The sequence below is a fragment of the Pristiophorus japonicus genome, chromosome 11, assembly GCF_044704955.1.
Source record: "Pristiophorus japonicus isolate sPriJap1 chromosome 11, sPriJap1.hap1, whole genome shotgun sequence".
NCBI classification, from domain to species: Eukaryota; Metazoa; Chordata; class Chondrichthyes; family Pristiophoridae; genus Pristiophorus; species Pristiophorus japonicus.
Window position 1 is genome coordinate 165,152,111 of NC_091987.1, and position 21,595 is coordinate 165,173,705.

The 21,595-nt window shown below is 44.7% G+C and overlaps 1 protein-coding gene across 3 annotated transcripts in view; it reads right to left on the reverse strand.

Annotated features, from left to right (window-relative positions):
* The window catches only part of acad8 (acyl-CoA dehydrogenase family, member 8), a 96,164-nt gene that overhangs the window by 53,757 nt on the left and 20,812 nt on the right, over nt 1–21,595 (reverse strand). For all 3 annotated transcript variants that reach the window (XM_070894225.1, XM_070894226.1, XM_070894224.1), the window contains exon 4: nt 4,854–4,963. In XM_070894225.1, coding sequence (XP_070750326.1) covers nt 4,854–4,963 — 110 coding nt within the window. The remainder of the gene's footprint in view (nt 1–4,853; nt 4,964–21,595) is intronic.

Consider the following 21,595-nt stretch of genomic DNA (forward strand, 5'->3'; position numbering starts at 1 on the left):
AACTGTACACAATACTCCAGGTGTGGCCTCACCAAGGCCCTGTACAACTGTAGCAACACCTCCCTGCCCCTGTGATCAAATCCCCTCGTTATGAAGGCCAACATGCTATTTGCTTTCTTAACCGCCTGCTGTACCTGCATGCCAACCTTCAATGACTGATGTACCATGACACCCAGGTCTCGTTGCACCTCCCCTTTTCCTAATCTGTCACCATTCAAGATAATAGTCTGTCTCTCTGTTTTTACCACCAAAGTGGATAACCTCACATTTATCCACATTATACTTCATCTGCCATGCATTTGTCCACTCACCTAACCTATCCAAGTCGCTCTGCAGCCTCATAGCATGCTCCTTGCAGCTCACACTGCCACCCAACTTAGTGTCATCCGCAAATTTGGAGATACTACATTTAATCCCTTTGTCTAAATCATTAATGTACAGTGTAAACAGCTGGGGCCCCAGCACAGAACCTTGCGGTACCCCACTAGTCACTGTCTGCCATTCTGAAAAGTACCTACGTTTGTCTTTACTAACCTTTTTCTCTTTACATATCTATAGAAACTTTTGCAATCCGTCTTAATGTTCCCTGAAAGCTTCTTCTCGTACTCCATTTTCCCTGCCCTAATCAAACCCTTTGTCCTCCTCTGCTGAGTTCTAAATTTCTCCCAGTCCCCGGGTTCGCTGCTATTTCTGGCCAATTTGTATGCCGCTTCCTTGGCTTTAATACTATCCCTGATTTCCCTTGATAGCCACGGTTGAGCCACCTTCCCTTTTATATTTTTACGCCAGACAGGAATGTACAATTGTTGTAGTTCATCCATGCGGTCTCTAAATGTCTGCCATTGCCCATCCACAGTCAACCCCTTAAGTATCATTCGCCAATCTATCCTAGCCAATTCACGCCTAATACCTTCAAAGTTACCCTTCTTTAAGTTCTGGACCATGGTCTCTGAATTAACTGTTTCATTCTCCATCCTAATGCAGAATTCCACCATATTATGGTCACTCTTCCCCAAGGGGCCTCGCATAACAAGATTGCTAATTAATCCTCTCCCATTACACAACACCCAGTCTAAGATGGCCTCCCCTCTAGTTGGTTCCTCGACATATTGGTCTCGAAAACCATCCCTTATGCACTCCAGGAAATCCTCCTCCACCGTATTGCTTCCAGTTTGGTTAGCCCAATCTATGTGTATATTAAAGTCACCCATTATAACTGCTGCACCTTTATTGCATGCACCCCTAATTTCCTGTTTGATGCCCTCCCCAACATCACTACTACTGTTTGGAGGTCTGTACACAACTCCCACTAACGTTTTTTGCCCTTTGGTGTTCTGCAGCTCTACCCATATACATTCCACATCATCCAAGCTAATGTCCTTCCTAACTATTGCATTCATCTCCTCCTTAACCAGCAATGCTACCCCACCTCCTTTTCCTTTTATTCTATTCTTCCTGAATGTTGAATACCCCTGGATGTTGAGTTCCCAGCCCTGATCATCCTGGAGCCACGTCTCTGTAATCCAAATCACATCATATTTGTTAACATCTATTTCCACAGTTAATTCATCCACCTTATTACCACCACAGTTAATTCATCCACCTTCAACCTCAACTCCACTTTCCTGCCCAATCCCCATATTCTTTGATTTCATTAAAGTCCAAAAACTTAATTATAAACTAATGCTATAACATCCTCTGGAGAAGATAATTCCAAAGATTCACACCCCTCAGTGAAGACATTTCTCATCGCAATCCTCAATGCCCAACCCCTTATCCTGAGATTATGCTCCCTAGTTCTAGACTCTCCAGCCAGGAAAACAACCTCTCAGCATCTACCCTTTCAAGCCCCCTCAGAATTTTATATGTTTCAATGAGATCACCCCTCATTCTTCTAAATTCCAGAGTATTTAGGACCATTCTACTCAATCGCTCCTTTGTTGAATCCCCTCTTCAATGTCTACATGAGCAACATGCCCCCAACAAGGTCGTGTAATTTTGCATGTACAGATGACCTTGCTCTGAAGCAGCTACCTTCAATATCAACAATTTCACCTTGAACGGGACCTAAACACCATGGAAAAATATTTCCGAAATGAAAGTTCAAACCAAAAAAACTGTACTGCATTCCATCTTGATAACAGGCATGCTAAGCACAGTCTGTAATTCCTACATTACAACACTTCAAAAAAGTATTTTATTGGCTGTAAAGTGAGAGTGGAGTGGAGAGTTAAACTGACAGACGACCAGAAGCCCGGGGTCACGCTTGCGGACTGAACAGAGGTGTTACGCAAAGCGGTTTCCCCAATGTAAAGGAGACCGTAACGTGAGCAGTGAATACAGTATACTAAACTGTAAGTACAATAAGTAAATCGCAGTTTCACCTAGAAGGAGTATTTGGAGCCCTGGACAGTGGGAAGGGAGGAGGTAAAAGGGCAAGTGTTGCATCTATCTCTTTATCCCTACTCTCTGTCTCCTACTTCACAACCAATTACCAACCCACGCCATAAGGTTGCTTCCAATTCCAAGCGCTGTACTTTCTTCTTGCAGTAGACACCTCAAAGCTCTGGAGAAATACCATCCTGCAAATCCACTGGGAGAATAGACGCATCATCAGTGTTCTCGATCAGGTCAACATCCCCAGCATCGAAGCACTGACCACACTCGACCAGCTCCGTTGGGCGGGCCACATCATCCGCATACCCAAGACGAGACTCCCAAAGCAAGCACTCTACTCAGAACTCCTACACGGCAAGCGAGCCCCAGATGGACAGAGGAAATGTTTCAAGACACCCTCAAAGCCTTCTTGATAAAGTGCAACATCCCCACTGGCACCTGGGAATCGCTGGCCCAAGACCGCCCGAAGTGGAGGAAGAGCATTCGGGGGGATGCTGAGCACCTCGAGTCTCATAGCTGAGAGCATGCAGAAACCAAACGCAGACAGCGGAAGGAGCTGCAGCAAACCAGACTCCCCACCCATCCTTTCCTTTAACCACAGTCTGTCCCACCTGTGACAGAGACTGTAATTCCTGTATTGGCCTGCAGTCATCTAAGAACTCACTTTTAGAGTGAATCAAGTCCCTCGATTTCGAGGGATTGCTTATGACTTCCTCTTGGAATCATACAAATTTACAGCACGGAAGGAGGCCATTCGGCCCATCGTGTCCGTGCTGGCCAACAAAAAGCTATCCAGCCTAACCCCACTTTCCAGCTCTTGCTCCATAGCCTTGTAGGTTACAGCACTTCAAGTGCATATCCAAGTACTTTTTAAAATGTGATGAGGGTTTCTGCCTTTACCACCCGTTCAGGCAGTGAGTTCCAGACCCTCACCATCCTCGGTGAAAATACCCCCTCAAATCCCCTCTAAACCTTCCACCAATTACTTTCAATCTAAGTCCCCAGGTTGTTGACCCCTCTGCCAAGGGAAATAGGTCCTTCCTATCCACTCTATCTCGGCCCCGTATAATTTTATACACCTCAATCAAGTCTCCCCTCAGCCTCATCTCTTCCAGAGAAAACAACCCCAGCCTATTCAATCTTTCCTCATAGCTAAAAGTCTCCAATCCAGGAACCTTCTGGAAGTCCATATAGACAATATCCATAAACACCCCCCTATCCACCATGGTAATGAACAAAATAATACTTGAAGATAGATAAATCTCCAGGACCTGATGATTTCCACCCCAGAAACAGGTGGGGAATTGCAGATGCGTTAATGACCTCCTCAAAATCAGTTAAACCTACGTTAGTCAGATATGACCTGCCCTTCACAAATCCATACTGCATCTCTTTGATTAACTTGTGCTCAGTCACTCTGTCCCTGATGATAGATCCCAGCAACTGCCCCTCAACTTGCATCAAAATGACAGGTCTGTAATTTCCTGGTTTGTCCCTCTCTCCCTTCATAGATTATGGAATGGCATTTCCAATTTTCTAATCCAAAGGCACAATTCACAAATCTAGACAACTTTGGAAAATTCTGACTAGCACACCTGCAATTTCCCACCTGTTTCTGGGGTGGAAACCATCAGGTCCTGGATATTTGTCTATCTTAAAGTATTATTTTGTCCATTACCATTTCTTAAACTTATATTAAATCCACTAAGTATCTCCTCGATTTATTTTAACTTCTTCCTTCACTATGAAAACAGATACAAAGTCCTAATTTAACAAGCCTGCAAGTCTGCTATTTTCTTATTGTCCATTATAGTCTCACTTGTATCTGTCTTCAATGGGCCCACAATCCCCTTTACCATGCTCTTTCTCTTAGTATATTTATAAAACTTTTACTGTTAGTTTTGATTAGGTTTTTTTTCTTACCCCCTTTTTGCACATCCCTTCTTTGTATCCCTTTGCTGGTTTTATAGCTTTGCTGGGTTGTTTTTATAGTTCTTCCAGTCTGCTGGATTTCCATTTTTCCTGTTGTGATCGGGGTATCTGTTGCTTCTCTCCTCCTTTTCTTCTTGCTACTTTTTCCAAATGTTCCCTTGTCTTAGTTTCCAGTTCTGATGAAGGGTACTCATAGAAACATAAATTGTCTTTTCTCTTTATTGGTGCTGACTGAGCTGCTGTTTCCAATTTCCCTATTTCCAATGTCTATCATTTTCTCTCTATTTATTGGCTGCTCTCCAGAACCTCCTTCCAAGTTAGCTCAAGGGCAATTTTGGAAACCTGTGACAGGTGCTCAACTACAGACAACCCCTTGGCTCAGAAATCAGAACAAGGGAGGAGGGGAAAACCCAAATAAGGAGACAACCCAAATAAATCTCTGGTTAGCCAATGGAGAGAGCATTGTTAAACAGAATTTAAGGAATAAGTTTCCTTTAAGAGGTTTGTTTTGATTATGATCAGACCTGGCTCAGTGAGACAGTAGGAAGCAAAGCTCTCCATGCTGCAGAGTGCGGGACAGTATGCCTGGCGCTGCTCCTCACTCCCAAACGTGTCGATCATCCAGGTGCACATGCTGTAAAAGGGAAAGGAAACAGCTGAAGCTCTGAACATAAACTGGCCCCGTGTCACCAGCACCGACCGAGTCTTAGCCACCTCCCAAACGCCGCACTCTCTCTCATGCACGGAAGCAGCATTCCTAGTTTGTTAAATATTTTGACAAACTTCCATTGCACTCAAGAGTTAAGTGGTGAGCAGCATCCAACAGCCAAGCTCTGTAGCTTGGGACAGAAGCTGCTCGCCTTCTCCTGCAATGTCTGATGTTTGCAGCCTTGGGACCGAGGTGGCTGAGCATTGCTCTATTTTATGTGCCACCTTCAAAGTCTGCCCGGATTGTAATCCACTCCTGGACCAAAGCAAGAGCTTTAATCATCAATTTTGAAAGAAATGTGATTTGGTGGGACGGAAGGAGGGGGAAAATCAGACACAGAAATGTACCATTGACTACTCATCAAACTGGACTGAAGCAACACACGGAAAACAGAATAGGCTGCAAATGCACACGACAGTTATGATAAAGGCTCTCTACCCAAAACATTAACTAGTTTTTCCTCTCCGAGCTACAGATTGAGCTGCTGTGAATTTCCATTATTCATTCCGCCCACACATTTATATCAAGAAATTAAACAATTTGCTAGACTCGCTCTGACCAGGTTATGACTGGTAAGGAAGTCAATTTTCTTAATTAAACATAGAAAATAGGTGCAGGAGTAGGCCATTCGGCCCTTCGAGCCTGCACCACCATTCAATAAGATCATGGCTGATCATTCACCTCAGTACCTCTTTCCTGCTTTCTCTCCATACCCCTTGATCCCTGAGCCATAAGGGCCATATCTAACTCCCTCTTGAATATCCAATGAACTGGCATCAACAACTCTCTGCGGTAGGGAATTCCACAGGTTAACAACTCTGAGTGAAGAAGTTTCTCCCCATCTCAGTCCTAAATGGCTTATCTCTTATCCTTAGACTGTGTCCTCTGGTTCTGGACTTCCCCAACATCGTGAACATTCTTCCTGCATCTAACCTGTCCCGTCCCATCAGAATCCTGTATGTTTCTATGAGATCCCCTCTCATCCTTCTAAACTCCAGTGAATACAGGCCCAATCGATCCAGTGACTCCTCATATGTCAATCCAGCTATCCCGGGAATCAGTCTGGTGAACCTTCGCTGCACTCCCTCAATAGCAAGAACGTCCTTCCTCAGATTAGGAGACCAAAACTGTACACAATATTCCAAGGTGAGGCCTCACCAAGTGCAATAAGACCTCTCTGCTCCAAAACTCAAATCCCCTAGCTATGAAGGCCAACATACCATTTGCCTTCTTCACCACCTGCTGTACCTGTATGCCAACTTTCAATGACTGATGTACCATGACACCCAGGTCTCGTTGCACCTCCCCTTTTCCTAATTTGCCGCCATTCAGTTAATATTCTGCCTTCGTGTTTTTGCCACCAAAGTGGATAACTTCACATTTATCCACATTATACTGCATCTGCCATGCATTTGTCCACTCACCTAACCTGTCCAAGTCACCATGCAGTCTCTTAGCATCCTCCTCACAGCTCACACCGCCACCCAGCTTAGGGTCATCTACAAACTTGGAGATATTACACTCAATTCCTTTATGTAAATCATTAATGTATATTGTAAATAGCTGGGGTCCCAGCACTGAGCCCTGCGGCACCCGACTAGTCACTGCCTGCCATTCTGAAAAGGTCCCGTTTATCCCGACTCTCTGCTTCCTGTCTGCCAACCAGTTTTCTATCCACGTCAGTACATTACCCCCAATACCATGTGCTTTAATTTTGCACACCAATCTCTTGTGTGGGACCTTGTCAAAAGCCTTTTGAACGTCCAAATACACCACATCCACTGGTTCTCCCTTCTCCACTCTACTAGTTACATCCTCAAAAAATTCTAGAAGATTTGTCAAGCAGGATTTCCCTTTCATAAATCCATGCTGACTTGGACCGATCCTGTCACTGCTTTCCAAATGCGCTGCTATTTCATCTTTAATAATTGATTCCAACATTTTCCCCACTAATGATTTCAGGCTAACTGGTCTATAATTAGGCTTTTTCTCTCTCCCTCCTTTCTTAAAAAATGGTGTTACATTAGCTACCCTCCAGTCCATAGGAACTGATCCAGAGTCGATAGACTGTTGGAAAATGATCACCAATGCATCCACTATTTCTAGGGCCACTTCCTTCAGTACTCTGGGATGCAGACTATCAGGCCCTGGGGATTTATCGACCTTCAATCCCATCAATTTCCCTAACTCAATTTCCCATCAAATAAGGATTTCCTTCAGTTCCTCCTTCTCACTAGACTCTCGGTCCCCTAGTATTTCCGGAAGGTTATTTGTATCCTCCTTCGTGAAGACAAAACAAGCATTTGTTCAAATGGTCTGCCATTTCTTTGTTCCCCATTATAAATTCACCTGAATCTGTCTGCAAGGGACCGACGTTTGTCTTCACTAATCTTTTTCTTGTCACATATCTATAGAAGCTTTTGCAGTCAGTTTTTATGTTCCCGGCAAGCTTCCTCTCATACTCTATTCCCCCTCCTAATTAAACCCTTTGTCCTCCTCTGCTGAATTCTAACTTTCTTCCAGTCCTCAGGTTTGCTGCTTTTTCTGGCCAATTTATAGGCCTCTTCCTTGGATTTAACACTATCCTTAATTTCCCTTGTTAGCCACGGTTGAGCCGCCTTCCCCGTTTTATTTTTACTCCAGACAGGGATGTACAATTGTTGAAGTTCATCCATGTGATCTTTAAACGTTTGCCATTGCCTATCCACCATCAACCCTTTAAGTATCATTTGCCAGTCTATTCTAGCCAAGTCACGTCTCATACTATCGAAGTTACCTTTCCTTAAGTTCAGGACCCTAGTCGCTGAATTAACTATGCCACTCTCCATCTTAATAAAGAAGTCTACCATATTATGGTCACTCTTCCCCATGGGGCCTCGCACAAGATTGCTAATTAGTCCATTGTCATTACACATCACCCAGTCTAGGATGGCCAGCCCTCTAGTTGGTTCCTCAACATATTGGTCGAGAGAACTATCCCTAATACACTCCAGGAAATCCTCCTCCACCGTATTGCTACCAGTTTGGTTAACCCAATCTATATGTAGATTAAAGTCGCCCATGATAACTGCTGTACTTTTATTGCACGCATCCCTAATTTCTTGTTTGATGCTGTCCTCAACCTCACTACTACTGTTTGGTGGTCTGTACACAACTCCTACTAGCGTTTTCTGTCCTTTGGTATTCCACAGCTGCACCCGTACAGATTCCACATCATCCAAGCTAATGTCCTTCCTTACTATTGCGTTAATTTCCTCGTTAACCAACAACGCTACCCCACCTCCTTTTCCTTTCTGTCTATCCTTCCTGAATGTTGATTACCCCTGGATGTTGAGTTCCCAGCCTTGGTCACCCTGGAGCCATGTCTCCATGATGCCAATTATATCATATTCATTAATTGCTGCCTGTGCAGTTAATTCGTCCAACTTATTACAAATACTCCTCGCATTGAGGCACAGAGCCTTCAGGCTTGTCTTTTTAACACACTTTGCCCCTTTAGAATTTTGCTGTAATGTGTCCCTTTTTGATTTTTGCCTTGGGTTTCTCTGCCCTCCACTCTTACTTTTCTTCTTTTTATCTTTTGCTTCTTGCCCCATTCTACTTCCCTCTGTCTTCTTGCATAGGTTCCCATCCCCCTGCCATATTAGTTTAACCCCTCCCCAACAGCACTAGCAAACACTCCCCCAGGACAATGATTCTGGTCCAGCCCAGGTGGAGACCGTCCGATTTGTACTGGTCCCACCTCCCCCAGAACCGGTTCCAATGTCCCAGTAATACATTCTTGGATTGTTTGCACCCACTCAATTAAAAAGCTGTTTATCTTAAAGTATAATTTTGTCTGTTTTTTTTTTGCAAAAGACAAAAGTGTGGGTTGGTGAACATGGTAAAAATGCTACAATCAAGTTAGATTAGTTCTCAAGAAGCTAAATACAAAGGATACAGGGCTGGGAGAATAGGGTTCAGACAGGGTGTCTGAATCCACTTGTTGTTGGGAAACCGCACCTACTGTTTCTTAGTTCCCAGCTCAGGCCCAGTCCTGCCTTGTCTCTCAGCTTTCGTTGGGCCAGACTGGCCCAGAACGTGCAGTTCCCTCTCCATTATGCTCATTTTCATCCCTGCTAATTTGGATTGGCCTGAGGTTGTTCACACCTATTCTGGGAAAACTAACTAAAATTAATTTGAGATCATCAGGGGAAGCTGACCCGATACACAGTTAAACAAAACACAAATATTCTGTCCAGTGTCCGGAGTAGATCAGTGGGTCCGGTATTCTCTCCACTATCAGTAGATCAGTGGATCCTGTATTCACTCCACTATCAGTAGATCAGTGGGTCCTGTATTCTCTCCACGAACAGAAGATCAGTGGGTCCTGTATTCTCTCCACTATCAGCAGGTCCGGTATTCTCTCCACTATCAGTAGATCAGTGGATCCCGTATTCTCTCCACTATCAGTAGATCAGTGGGTCCTGTATTCTCTCCACTATCAGCAGGTCCGGTATTCTCTCCACTATCAGTAGATCAGTGGATCCCGTATTCTCTCCACTATCAGTAGATCAGTGGGTCCTGTATTCTCTCCACTATCAGCAGGTCCGGTATTCTCTCCACTATCAGTAGATCAGTGGGTCCTGTATTCTCTCCACTATCGGTAGATCAGTAGGTCCGGTATTCTCTCCACTATCAGTAGATCAGTGGGTCCTGTATTCTCTCCACGGTCAGTAGATCAATGAGTCCTGTATTCTCTCCACTAACAGTAGATCAGTGGGTCCGGTATTCTCTCCACTATCAGTAGATCAGTGGGTCCAGTATTCTCTCCACTATCAGTAGATCAGGGGATCCTGTATTCTCTCCACTATCAGTAGATCAGTGGGTCCGGTATTCTCTCCACTATCAGTAGATCAGTGGATCCTGTATTCTCTCCACTATCGGTAGATCAGTGGGTCCTGTATTCTCTCCACTATCGGTAGATCAGTGGGTCCTGTATTCTCTCCACTATCAGTAGATCAGTGGGTCCTGTATTCTCTCCACTATCGGTAGATCAGTGGGTCCTGTATTCTCTCCACTATCAGTAGATCAGTGGATCCGGTATTCTCTCCACTATCGGTAGATCAGTGGGTCCTGTATTCTCTCCACTATCGGTAGATCAGTGGGTCCCGTATTCTCTCCACTATCAGTAGATCAGTGGGTCCTGTATTCTCTCCACTATCAGTAGATCAGTGGTTCCGGTATTCTCTCCACTATCAGTAGATCAGTGGGTCCTGTATTCTCTCCACTATCAGTAGGTCCGGTATTCTCTCCACTATCAGTAGATCAGTGGGTCCTGTATTCTCTCCACTATCGGTAGATCAGTAGGTCCTGTATTCTCTCCACTATCGGTAGATCAGTGGGTCCTGTATTCTCTCCACTATCGATAGATCAGTGGGTCCTGTATTCTCTCCACTATCAGTAGGTCCGGTATTCTCTCCACTATCAGTAGATCAGTGGATCCTGTATTCTCTCCACTATCAGTAGGTCCGGTATTCTCTCCACTATCAGTAGATCAGTGGATCCTGTATTCTCTCCACTATCAGTAGGTCCGGTATTCTCTCCACTATCAGTAGATCAGTGGGTCCTGTATTCTCTCCACTATCAGTAGATCAGTGGGTCCTGTATTCTCTCCACTATCAGTAGATCAGTGGGTCCTGTATTCTCTCCACTATCAGTAGGTCCGGTATTCTCTCCACTATCAGTAGATCAGTGGGTCCTGTATTCTCTCCACTATCAGTAGATCAGTGGGTCCTGTATTCTCTCCACTATCAGTAGATCAGTGGGTCCTGTATTCTCTCCACTATCGGTAGATCAGTGGGTCCTGTATTCTCTCCACTATCAGTAGATCAGTGGGTCCTGTATTCTCTCCACTATCAGTAGATCAGTGGGTCCTGTATTCTCTCCACTATCGGTAGATCAGTGGGTCCTGTATTCTCTCCACTATCAGTAGATCCTGTATTCTCTCCACTATCGGTAGATCAGTGGGTCCTGTATTCTGTCCACTATTAGTAGGTCCGGTATTCTCTCCACTATCAGTAGATCAGTGGGTCCTGTATTCTCTCCAGTATCGGTAGATCAGTGGGTCCTGTATTCTCTCCACTAGCAGTAGGTCCGGTATTCTCTCCACTATCAGTAGATCAGTGGGTCCTGTATTCTCTCCACTATCAGTAGGTCCGGTATTCTCTCCACTATCAGTAGATCAGTGGGTCCTGTATTCTCTCCACTATCAGTAGATCAGTGGGTCCTGTTTTCTCTCCACTATCAGTAGATCAGTGGGTCCTGTATTCTCTCCACTATCGGTAGATCAGTGGGTCCTGTATTCTCTCCACTATCAGTAGATCAGTGGGTCCTATATTCTCTCCACTATCAGTAGATCAGTGGGTCCTGTATTCTCTCCACTATCGGTAGATCAGTGGGTCCTGTATTCTCTCCACTATCAGTAGATCAGTGGATCCTGTATTCTCTCCACTATCGGTAGATCAGTGGGTCCTGTATTCTGTCCACTATTAGTAGGTCCGGTATTCTCTCCACTATCAGTAGATCAGTGGGTCCTGTATTCTCTCCACTATCAGTAGATCACTGGGTCCGATATTCTCTCCACTATCAGTCGGTCCGGTATTCTCTCCACTATCAGTAGATCAGTGGATCCCGTATTCTCTCCACTTTCAGTAGGTCCGGTATTCTCTCCACTATCAGTAGATCAGTGGATCCCGTATTCTCTCTACTATCAGTCAGTCCGGTATTCTCTCCACTATCAGTAGATCAGTGGATCCCGTATTCTCTCCACTATCAGTAGGTCCGGTATTCTCTCCACTATCAGTAGATCAGTGGGTCCTGTATTCTCTCCACGGTCAGTAGATCAGTGGGTCCTGTATTGTCTCCACTATCAGTAGATCAGTGGATCCTGTATTCTCTCCACTATCAGTAGATCAGTGGATCCGGTATTCTCTCCACTATCGGTAGATCAGTGGGTCCTGCATTCTCTCCACTATCAGTAGATCAGTGGGTCCTGTATTCTCTCCACTATCAGTAGGTCCGGTATTCTCTCCACTATCAGTCGATCAGTGGATCCTGTATTCTCTCCACTATCAGCAGGTCCGGTATTCTCTCCACTATCAGTAGATCAGTCGGTCCGGTATTCTCTCCACTATCAGATGATAGTGAGCGAGTGGGAAAAAATTTGGCAGATGGAGTATAATGTTGGAAAGTATGAGGTCATGCACTTTGGCAGAAAAAAAAATCAAAGAGCAAGTTATTATTTAAATGCAGAAAGATTGCAAAGTGCCGTAGTACAGCGGGGCCTGGGTGTACTTGTGCATGAAACACAAAAGGATAGTATGCAGGTACAGCAAGTGATCAGGAAGGCCAATGCAATCTTGGCCTTTATTGCAAAGGGGATGGAGTATAAAAGCAGGGGATTCTTGCTACAGCTATACAGGGTATTGGTGAGGCCACACCTGGAATACTGCATGCAGTTTTGGTTTCCATATTCACGAAAGGAATACTTGTTTTGGAGGCAGTTCAGAGAAGGTTCACTAGGTTGATTCCGGAGATGAGGGGGTTGACTTATGAGGAAAGGTTGAGTAGGTTGGGCCTCTACTCATTAGAATTCAGAAGAATGAGAGGTGATCTTATCGATTATGAGGGGCTTGATAAAGTGGATGCAGAGAGGATGTTTCCACTGATGTGGGAGACTAGAACTAGAGGGCATAATCTTAGAATAAGGGGTCGCCCATTTAAAACTGAGATGAGGAGAAATTTATTTTCTCAGAGGGTTGTAAATCTGTGGAATTTGCTGCCTCAGAGAACTGTGGAAGCTGGGACGTTGAATAAATTTAAGACCAAAATAGGCAGTTTCTTAAACGATAAGGGGATAAAGGGTTATGGGGAGCGGGCAGGGAGGTGGAGCTGAATCCATGATCAGATCAGCCATGAACTTATTGAATGGCGGAGCAGGCTCGAGGGACCGTATGGCCTACTCCTATTCCTATTTCTTATGTTCTTATCAGTAGATCCTGTTTTCTGTGCACTATGAGTAGCGCATTGGGTTCTGTATTCTCTTCACTATCCAGAATAGAGCAGTGGGTTATGTAGTCTGTGCACCATCAGGACTGGCACAGTTGAGTTTTATTGTGCATTGTTAAGGGAAGCTGACAAACCGGTTCAGAAGTTTAAGAAAACCTGGAATTGCTACTTTTTTTCAGGCCTATTTATGCTGCAAAATAAACCAACTTGATTTGTTGCCAGCCTCGTTTTACCCAAGTGCTCCCTAGTTCTACCAACGGGCCCGAGGTTCCATGTGCAGGGTTAAAGTGCACTTGGTTCATATGTCAAAGAGAACACTGAATCCCCCACCTTCAACATCCTGGGGGGGTCACAATTGACCAGAAACTTAACTGGACCTGCTACATAAATACTGTGGCAACAAGAGCAGGTCAGAGGCTGGGTATTCTGCGGCGAGTGATTCACCTCCTGATTCCCTAAAGCCCTCCCTCCATCTACAATGCACAAGTCAAGAGTGAGAGAGAATACTCTACACTTGCATGGATGAGTACAGCTCCAACAACACTCAAGACGCCCGACACCCTCCAGGACAAAGCAGCCCGTTTGTTTGGCACCAATGTAGTTGGCTCTTAAATAAACTCTGAAATGGCCTAGCAAGACATTCAGTTGTATCAAACTGCTACAAAAAATAAAATCGGACGGACCACCCGACATCACCACAGGTATCAGATTCAGACACAGCAAAGGCACACCCAGCCCATTCGAGCCTGCATAGTCCTCCTCACCAACATCTGGGGACATGCCAAAATTGGGTGGGCTGTCCCACAGACAGTCATACTCACAGCATCATCGTTATCAGCCAACGTCCCAGATTCCTCTATCACCATCTGTCCCATCGGCAGGGCAGACCCGCTAGAGGTGGCGGCACAGTGGTATACACGAGGGAGGAAGTGGCCTTAGGAGTCCTCAACCTTGACACTGGTCCCCATGAAGTCTCATGACATCAGACTATGGACACCTACTGCTGATTATCATCTAATGCCCTTCCTCGACTGATGAATGAGTACCCCTCCATGTTGAACACCACTTGGAAGTAGCAAGGGTGCTCTGGGTGGGGAATGTCAAGGTCCATCACCAAGAGTGGTTCAGTAGCACCAGTACTGTCTGAGCTGACCGTGTACTGAAGGACATAGCTGCCAGACTGGGCCTGGAACAGGTAGTGAAAAAACCCAATTCACAAAATGCCATGGTGGGATTTGAGCTCACCACTCTAGCTTTCACAGGTGCATATGTCCATGTGTACATCTGTACTGGCAGGAGTGACCACCGTACAGTCCTTGGAGACAAAATACAATGCGGTGCATACACTCACTGACACAGTGCGGTGCATACACTCACTGAAGTAAGTGTAATATCTGTCAAGTCTGGTGCTTCATTCTTTAGAGATTCTCTTGCTTTTGCCTTCTCTTCAGCTTTCCACACATGGCATCATTGGAGGGGCTCAGTTTCAAATGCATTTTTTGGTTTTATGAACAGCAGCATGAAGTACTAGATCAAAGAGCTTATGATAAATTTGTACAAAGCAATGGTTAGGCCATAGTTCGAGCAGTGCATGCAGTTCTGGGCACCCCATAATACCCACAGAGAGTGTACAATGGGGAACTATAGCTGTGAGCAGAAATGTGAGATACTGGGACTATTTCCACTGGTGACAGAAGGCTAGGAGATTTAATAGAGGTTTTTAAAATGATGAAGGGTTTTGATAGTGAATCGGGAATACTTTCCTCTCGTTGGAAGGGAAATGATGAGGGGTCTTCTGTTTATAATTGATTCTAAGGATTGAAGAGACATTACGAGAAATTTCTTTAGCAGATCATTAACAGTATGGAATACATGGGGTGATTGAGGCAGAGACCATTCGTGTAAGGGAAAAGTGCATAAATATTTGAAGCAGGCGAAGGTACAGGGCATTGAGGATAGACTGGGGCGGCCAGGTTAGTTTTGCACTGCTTTAGCAAAGAGCTGGCACAGACACGATGAACTGAACAGCCTCCTTCTGTGCTGGAGGCTCTTTAGATGCAGTAGCGTGTCAGTTTGACAGTGCAGATTGGCTATCTTTTGTCAATGAGCTGGGCTGTGCTGTCAGCCGTTATCCACACAGGCACACTTCCAGCAGCAGTTAGTGAATAATGATCAGCAGCAGCAACTGCGGCTCAATGTCTGCAGCCTAGGCAAGGATACTGAGACTATTTGAGGTGCATCTACCCAACTGTAGCTGAGATCAACTCACTTTCTGGCTGTGGCCGGGTGAGCTGCACATCATTGCTGGGTTCTCTTCACAGTGATTTAGGTTGGTGCGACCGGGGCCTAGAGTTTGTCAGGATTGATCAGCAGATTTAAAAAGAAAGAAGTTGGTAAGACTCGCCCTGAAGCTATGCCTCAGGAAATCCTTGCAATTCAATTGAACCTCTTCATTCAGTTTTTAAACCAATACCAGGTTTTGAAAATGAACCCACACAACTTGCTGAAATTGTTGGATTCTGAGTGTGAGGTTTGTGTGTTGCCTTATGACCATCAACAGAACAGTATCTGATTTGGTCAGCAACCTCTGCTTTCATCTGCCTCCTGGTATACAATCAAAACCAGATGTGCAACTAAAATAGAGGGTATTTTTAAAATGTGGTCGGGGTGAGTCACAGGGTGGGAATTAAATGCCGAAGTGGTGCTGAACCTAAGGCTGGAATGCAGAGTAACATGTCCAGCTTGGAGCCAATCACAAGCTCAGATCTTTGCTTGCATCCTTGCGATAAAAGTCAATAAAAATGCAGAATTTCTGAAGCTTGTGCTGAGTTTCTATTTTTGTTATCTGCTAATTTTGACGTGCCTCTTATACCCTTCAGTCCACATCATTTATATACACTGAGAAGAGCAATTGTTCCAACACTGACCCCTGGAGTACACCATTGCTTACATCCTCCAGTCTGAAAAACACCCACTAACCACTTTCTGTCCACTAAGCAAGCTCCTATGAAAGCTGCTATATTCCCTTCAACACGATGCATGTTCAATTTCTTCAACAAGCTTCCTAACCAGCATCTCATCAAATATACTTTTTTTAAATCTATATCCGCATTACTGCTTTTCAACGGTCAATTAAATCTGTTCAACTTGCCTTTTACAAATCTGTGCTGGCTGTCCTTAATTAACCCATGCCTCTCTCGGTGATTAATATTATCCTCTATTGTAGCCTCTCGAAGCTTATCCACTGCTGATGTCAGACTGACTGCTCCAGTTACCTGTTCATGCCTTCTTTTTTGAACAGAGGTTTTACACTGGCAACCATCTAGTCCTCTGCAGAACTCCCCTCAGTATTCTACGATGTATTTCGTAAGGACCCGCTGTATTCTGCATTTTCCGTTCTGCGATTTTTTTCAGTACTTGTCTGTAGTTATCCTAACTAAATGCACATCCACTTCTACCTTTTCACACCCACTACCCTTTTGTAGAAATCTTGTAAACTTTCTATAACTGTTCTTTTTGTGGGTCTCTAGGTTCTCTACAATTTATCTGGCAGTCTTTCATTATCTTGTAGCTTTTTGAATCTTCTTTGCTTTCCCGCTCTATTTTCTACATTCCACTCGATTTTACTTTGCATTTACTCCAGACTTAAATTTTTAAATCTCATTTTAATTTGTCTAGTCATCCAAGGAACATAAGAACATAAGAATTAGAAATAGGAGTAGGCCATCTACCCCTCGAGCCTGCTCCGCCATTCAACAAGATTATGGCTGGTCTGGCCGTGGACTCAGCTCCACTTACCCGCCCACTCCCCGTAACCCTTAATTCCCTTATTGGTTAAAAATCTATCTATCTGTGATTTGAATATATTCAATCAGCTAGCCTCAACTTCATCCTTGGGCAGAGAATTCCACAGATTCACAATCCTCTGGGAGAAGAAATTCCTTCTCAACATGGTTTTAAATTGGCTCCCCCATATTTTGAGGCTGTGCCCCCTAGTTCTCGTCTCCCCAACCAGTGGAAACAACCTCTCTGCCTCTATCTTGTCTATCCCTTTCATTATTTGGAATGTTTCTATTAGATCACCCCTCATCCTTCTGAACTCCAACGAGTGAAGACCCAGTCTACTCAATCTATCATCAGAAGGTAACCCCCTCATCTCCGGAATCAGCCTAGTGAATCGTCTCTGTATCCCCTCCAAAGCTAGTATATCCTTTCTGAAGTAAGGTGACCAAAACTGCACGCAGTACTCCAGGTGCGGCCTCACCAATACCCTGTACAGTTGCAGCAAGACCTCCCTGCTTTTGTACTCCATCCCTCTCGCAATGAAGGCCAACATTCCATTCGCCTTCCTGATTACCTGCTGCACCTGCAAACTAACTTTTTGGGATTCATGCACAAGGACCCCCAGGTCCCTCTGCACCGCAGCATGTTGTAATTTCTCCCCATTCAAATAATATTCCCTTTTACTGTTTTTTTTTCCCCAAGGTATAACCTCACATTTTCAGACATTATATTCCATCTGCCAAACCTTAGCCCATTCGCTTAACCTATCTAAATCTCTTTGCAGCTTCTCTGCATCCTCTACACAACCCGCTTTCCCACTAATCTTTGTGTCATCTGCAAATTTTGTTACACTACACTCTGTCCCCTCTTCCAGGTTATCTATGTATATTGTAAACAGTTGTGGTCCCAGCACCGATCCCTGTGGCACACCACTAACCAACGATTGCCAACCCGAAAAGGACCCATTTATCCCGACTCTCTGCTTTCTGTTAGCCAGCAAATTCTCGATCCATGCTAATACATTTCCTCTGACTCCGCGTACCTTTATCTTCTGCAGTAACTTTTTGTGTGGCACCTTATCGAATGCCTTTTGGAAATCCAAATACACCACATCCATCGGTACACCTCGATCCACCATGCTCGTTATATCCTCAAAGAATTCCAGTAAATTAGTCAAACATGATTCCCCCTTCATGAATCCATGCTGCGTCTGCTTGATTGCACTATTCCTATCTAGATGTCCCGCTCTTTCTTCCTTAATGATAGCTTCAAGCATTTTCCCCACTACAGATGTTAAACTAGCCGGCCTATAGTTACCTACTCTTTGTCTGCCCCCTTTTTTTTTTTAAACAGAGGCGTTACATTAGCTGCTTTCCAATCCGCTGGTACCTCCCCAGAGTCGAGAGAATTTTGGTAGATTATAACAAATGCATCTGCTATAACTTCCGCCATCTCTTTTAATACCCTGGGATGCATTTCATCAGGACCAGGAGACTTGTCTACCTTGAGTCCCATTAGCTTGTCCAGCACTACCTCCCTAGTGATAGTGATTCTCTCAAGGTCCTCCCTTCCCACATTCCCGTGACCAGCAATTTTTGGCATGGTTTTTATGTCTTCCACTGTGAAGACCGAAGCAAAATAATTGTTTAAAGTCTCAGCCATCTCCACATTTCCAATTATTAAATCACGCTTCTCATCTTCTAAGGCACCAACATTTACTTTAGTCACTCTTTTCCGTTTTATATATCGGTAAAAGCTTTTACTATCTGTTTTTATGTTTTGCGCAAGTTTACTTTCATAATCTATCTTTCCTTTCTTTATTGCTTTCTTAGTCATTCTTTGCTGTCATTTAAAATGCTCCCAATCTTCTAGTTTCCCACTAACCTTGGCCACCTTATACGCATTGGTTTTTAATTTGATACTCTCCTTTATTTCCTTGGTTATCCACGGCTGGTCATCCTTTCTCTTATCGCCCTTCTTTTTCACTGGGATATATTTTTGTTGAGCACAATGAAAGAGCTCCTTAAAAGTCCTCCACTGTTCCTCAATTGTGCCACCGTTTAGTAACACAGGCTTCCATTGTACTACCCTGTCTTCCTGTAGGAATATGCCTGCTCCGTACCCTGATCATCATCGGCTCCAATGTTTCCCATTGTTTCTCCACCACCTTACCTGCCAATTATTTGGAGCTAGTTTTTTTTTTATAAATCTAATTGAAATTGGCTTTTTCCCATCATGAGCCTTTATTGTGTCAGATTCCCCTTCCTTTCAATTTTTAATATTGACACTGGTTATGTTCCGGTTGCCGTTTTAGTTGTTCCTGAACTCTTGCATTCCCGTGTTGCTCCACTTCATTTCCTAGAACTCGATCCAGCACTCTTTCCTTATTAAACAAAAGCCATATTGATCTAAGATAGCAGTTCTGGGCACATGGCAGCAATCCCTCTCCTCTTCTGCCACTTACATTACTCTTCCTCCAGTCTGACATTGGATAAGTAAAGTCACCCATTGTTACAACCCTGTTGTTTCATTATTTTCTCCAATTTGTCTGCCCATCTCTTCCTCGATCTCTTTTCCACTGTTCTGTGTTAGTTTTTAGGTTGAAAGCACAGCCAATATGGTAGGGCAAGGGAAGGATGCATAAGAGGCTGGAGTCAGGGGAACAGAGGGTTGAAGGAAGTTACAGAGGGAGGTAGTGGAGAGGCCAGGAATATATCTAAACACAAGGATAAGAATTTGTATTTTGAGATGTTGGGGGGCTGGGAGCCAGTGAGTACACTTGGTGTGGGATAAGAAACAGGCAGCAGAATTCTGAATGAACTAAAGTATATGCAGGATGGAGGCTAGCAGGCCGGCCAGGAGAACATTGCAACAGTCGAGTCTGGAGGTACAAAAAGATGAGGGTTTCAGCAACAGATGGGATGAGGCAGGGGCGGAGATGAGCGATGTTATGGAAGTAGATATAGGTAATCATTCTGACTGGCTGAGACCCACAAAATATTTGAGATCAAATTATTATCTTTATTGTAACAGTACGTGTTTAAACTGTTATCTTCTTTGTCTACAGAATCAACGCTGATGTCCTACCTCTCTCCCTCGGCTCCACAGCAATGTCCAGGGAGGCCCCGCTCCCTGTACCCAAGCCTATTGGCCCCGCTGTCTCCTCATTGGAGCAGACCCAGTGTCAATCAAACTTTTAAAATTCACGGCATCACTCCCCACCCTGATTGGTTGCGAGGCTGGGCGGGTCCTGATCGCCCATTGGTCGGTGCAACTGTCACTCAGTCCGGACCACATGCTCCCAGCCCCAGACCGACAAAAGCTGACTATTATTATTATAGATCGAGAGGATATGGAGTCATATAGGGTGATGGAAATTGGGGCAAGGGTACAGAGATTGTGGCAGGGGCCAAAGATGATGGATTAACTGTAGGAAATCAGCTTATCCAAGACTGAGGCAGAGGGATTGACAGTGGTAAAGAGGTAGAGCTGTCGTCAGAGCAAATATGGAACCCGACGGCTTCGGATGATGTGGTAAGGGACAGCATGTAGATGAGGAAGAGAAGGGGGCAAGGATAGATCCTTGTGGGACACCAGAGTTAAAGGGGCAGGAAGTGAAGTCACTGCTGGAAATGCTCTAGTTACAACTGAACTGTATAGGTAAGAATGAAACCAAGTGAGGACAGTCCCACTGAGCTGGACAACGGAGGAGGCATTAGAAAAGAATTGTGTGGTCAAACATGTGGAGGGATAGTTCATCACAGTCACAGTTACAGAGGACTTCATTTATGACTTTTAGAAGAGCCATTTCAGTGCTGTGGCATGGGCAGGATCCTGATTGGAGATGTTCAAACATGGAGTTGCAAGAAAAATGGGCAGATTTGGGAAACACACTGAAGGACTTTTGGAGAGGAAAGGGAGGTTGGAGATGAGGTGACAATGTGTAAGGACAGAGGGGCTGAGGGTGCGTTTTGTGAGGCATGGGGGTGTAACGGCAGTTTAGAAAGGGAGGACACAGAATCTGAGGAGAGGGAACCATTAACAATATTGGCTAAAATGGGGGCCATGGGGTGTTTGCAGTTTAGTGGAATACGGTCAAGGGACCAGGAAGTGGATCGCATGGACAAGATGAACTCGAAGCGGGCATGAGGGGACATAAGAGAGAAACTAGAGAAATTTGAGAGTTCCGGGGGTGGTGGTTGGGGGGGGGGGAACACCTTGTGGAAGTTTGACATGGTGGGCTAGGGGAAGGTAAACAGGTAGTCTCAATCTTAGTGACTAAGAAGTTCATGATCTCCTCACACTTGTTGGAGATGAGTGTTGGGGGCAGGTGAGAGGGGTTTAAGGAGATGGTTGGTGGTTGAGAAAACAAGTCAGGGGTTATTTTTGCATTCCAGAATGGTCATGGAAGAGTGAGCAATTTTGGCAGTGGAGAGCAGGACCCAACAAGTGCTGGAGTGTCAGCCTGGATTGTGTGCTGCAGTCTCTGAAGTGGGGTTTGAATTCACGACCTTCTGGCTCGGAGGAGAGAGTGATACCCACTGAGCCACGGCTGACATCTGATAAGACTGACAATGTAAAATTGCCCAGGTATATTTTATCCACAAAAGCACATTAAACTAACCTGTCAAATTAACACCTTATCGGCCTCCTCCCAAGAATCAAAGTGATGGAAGGAGTCCAACAGCCTGCTCGCTGACACTCAGTTGAGGTTCCGCCAGGATT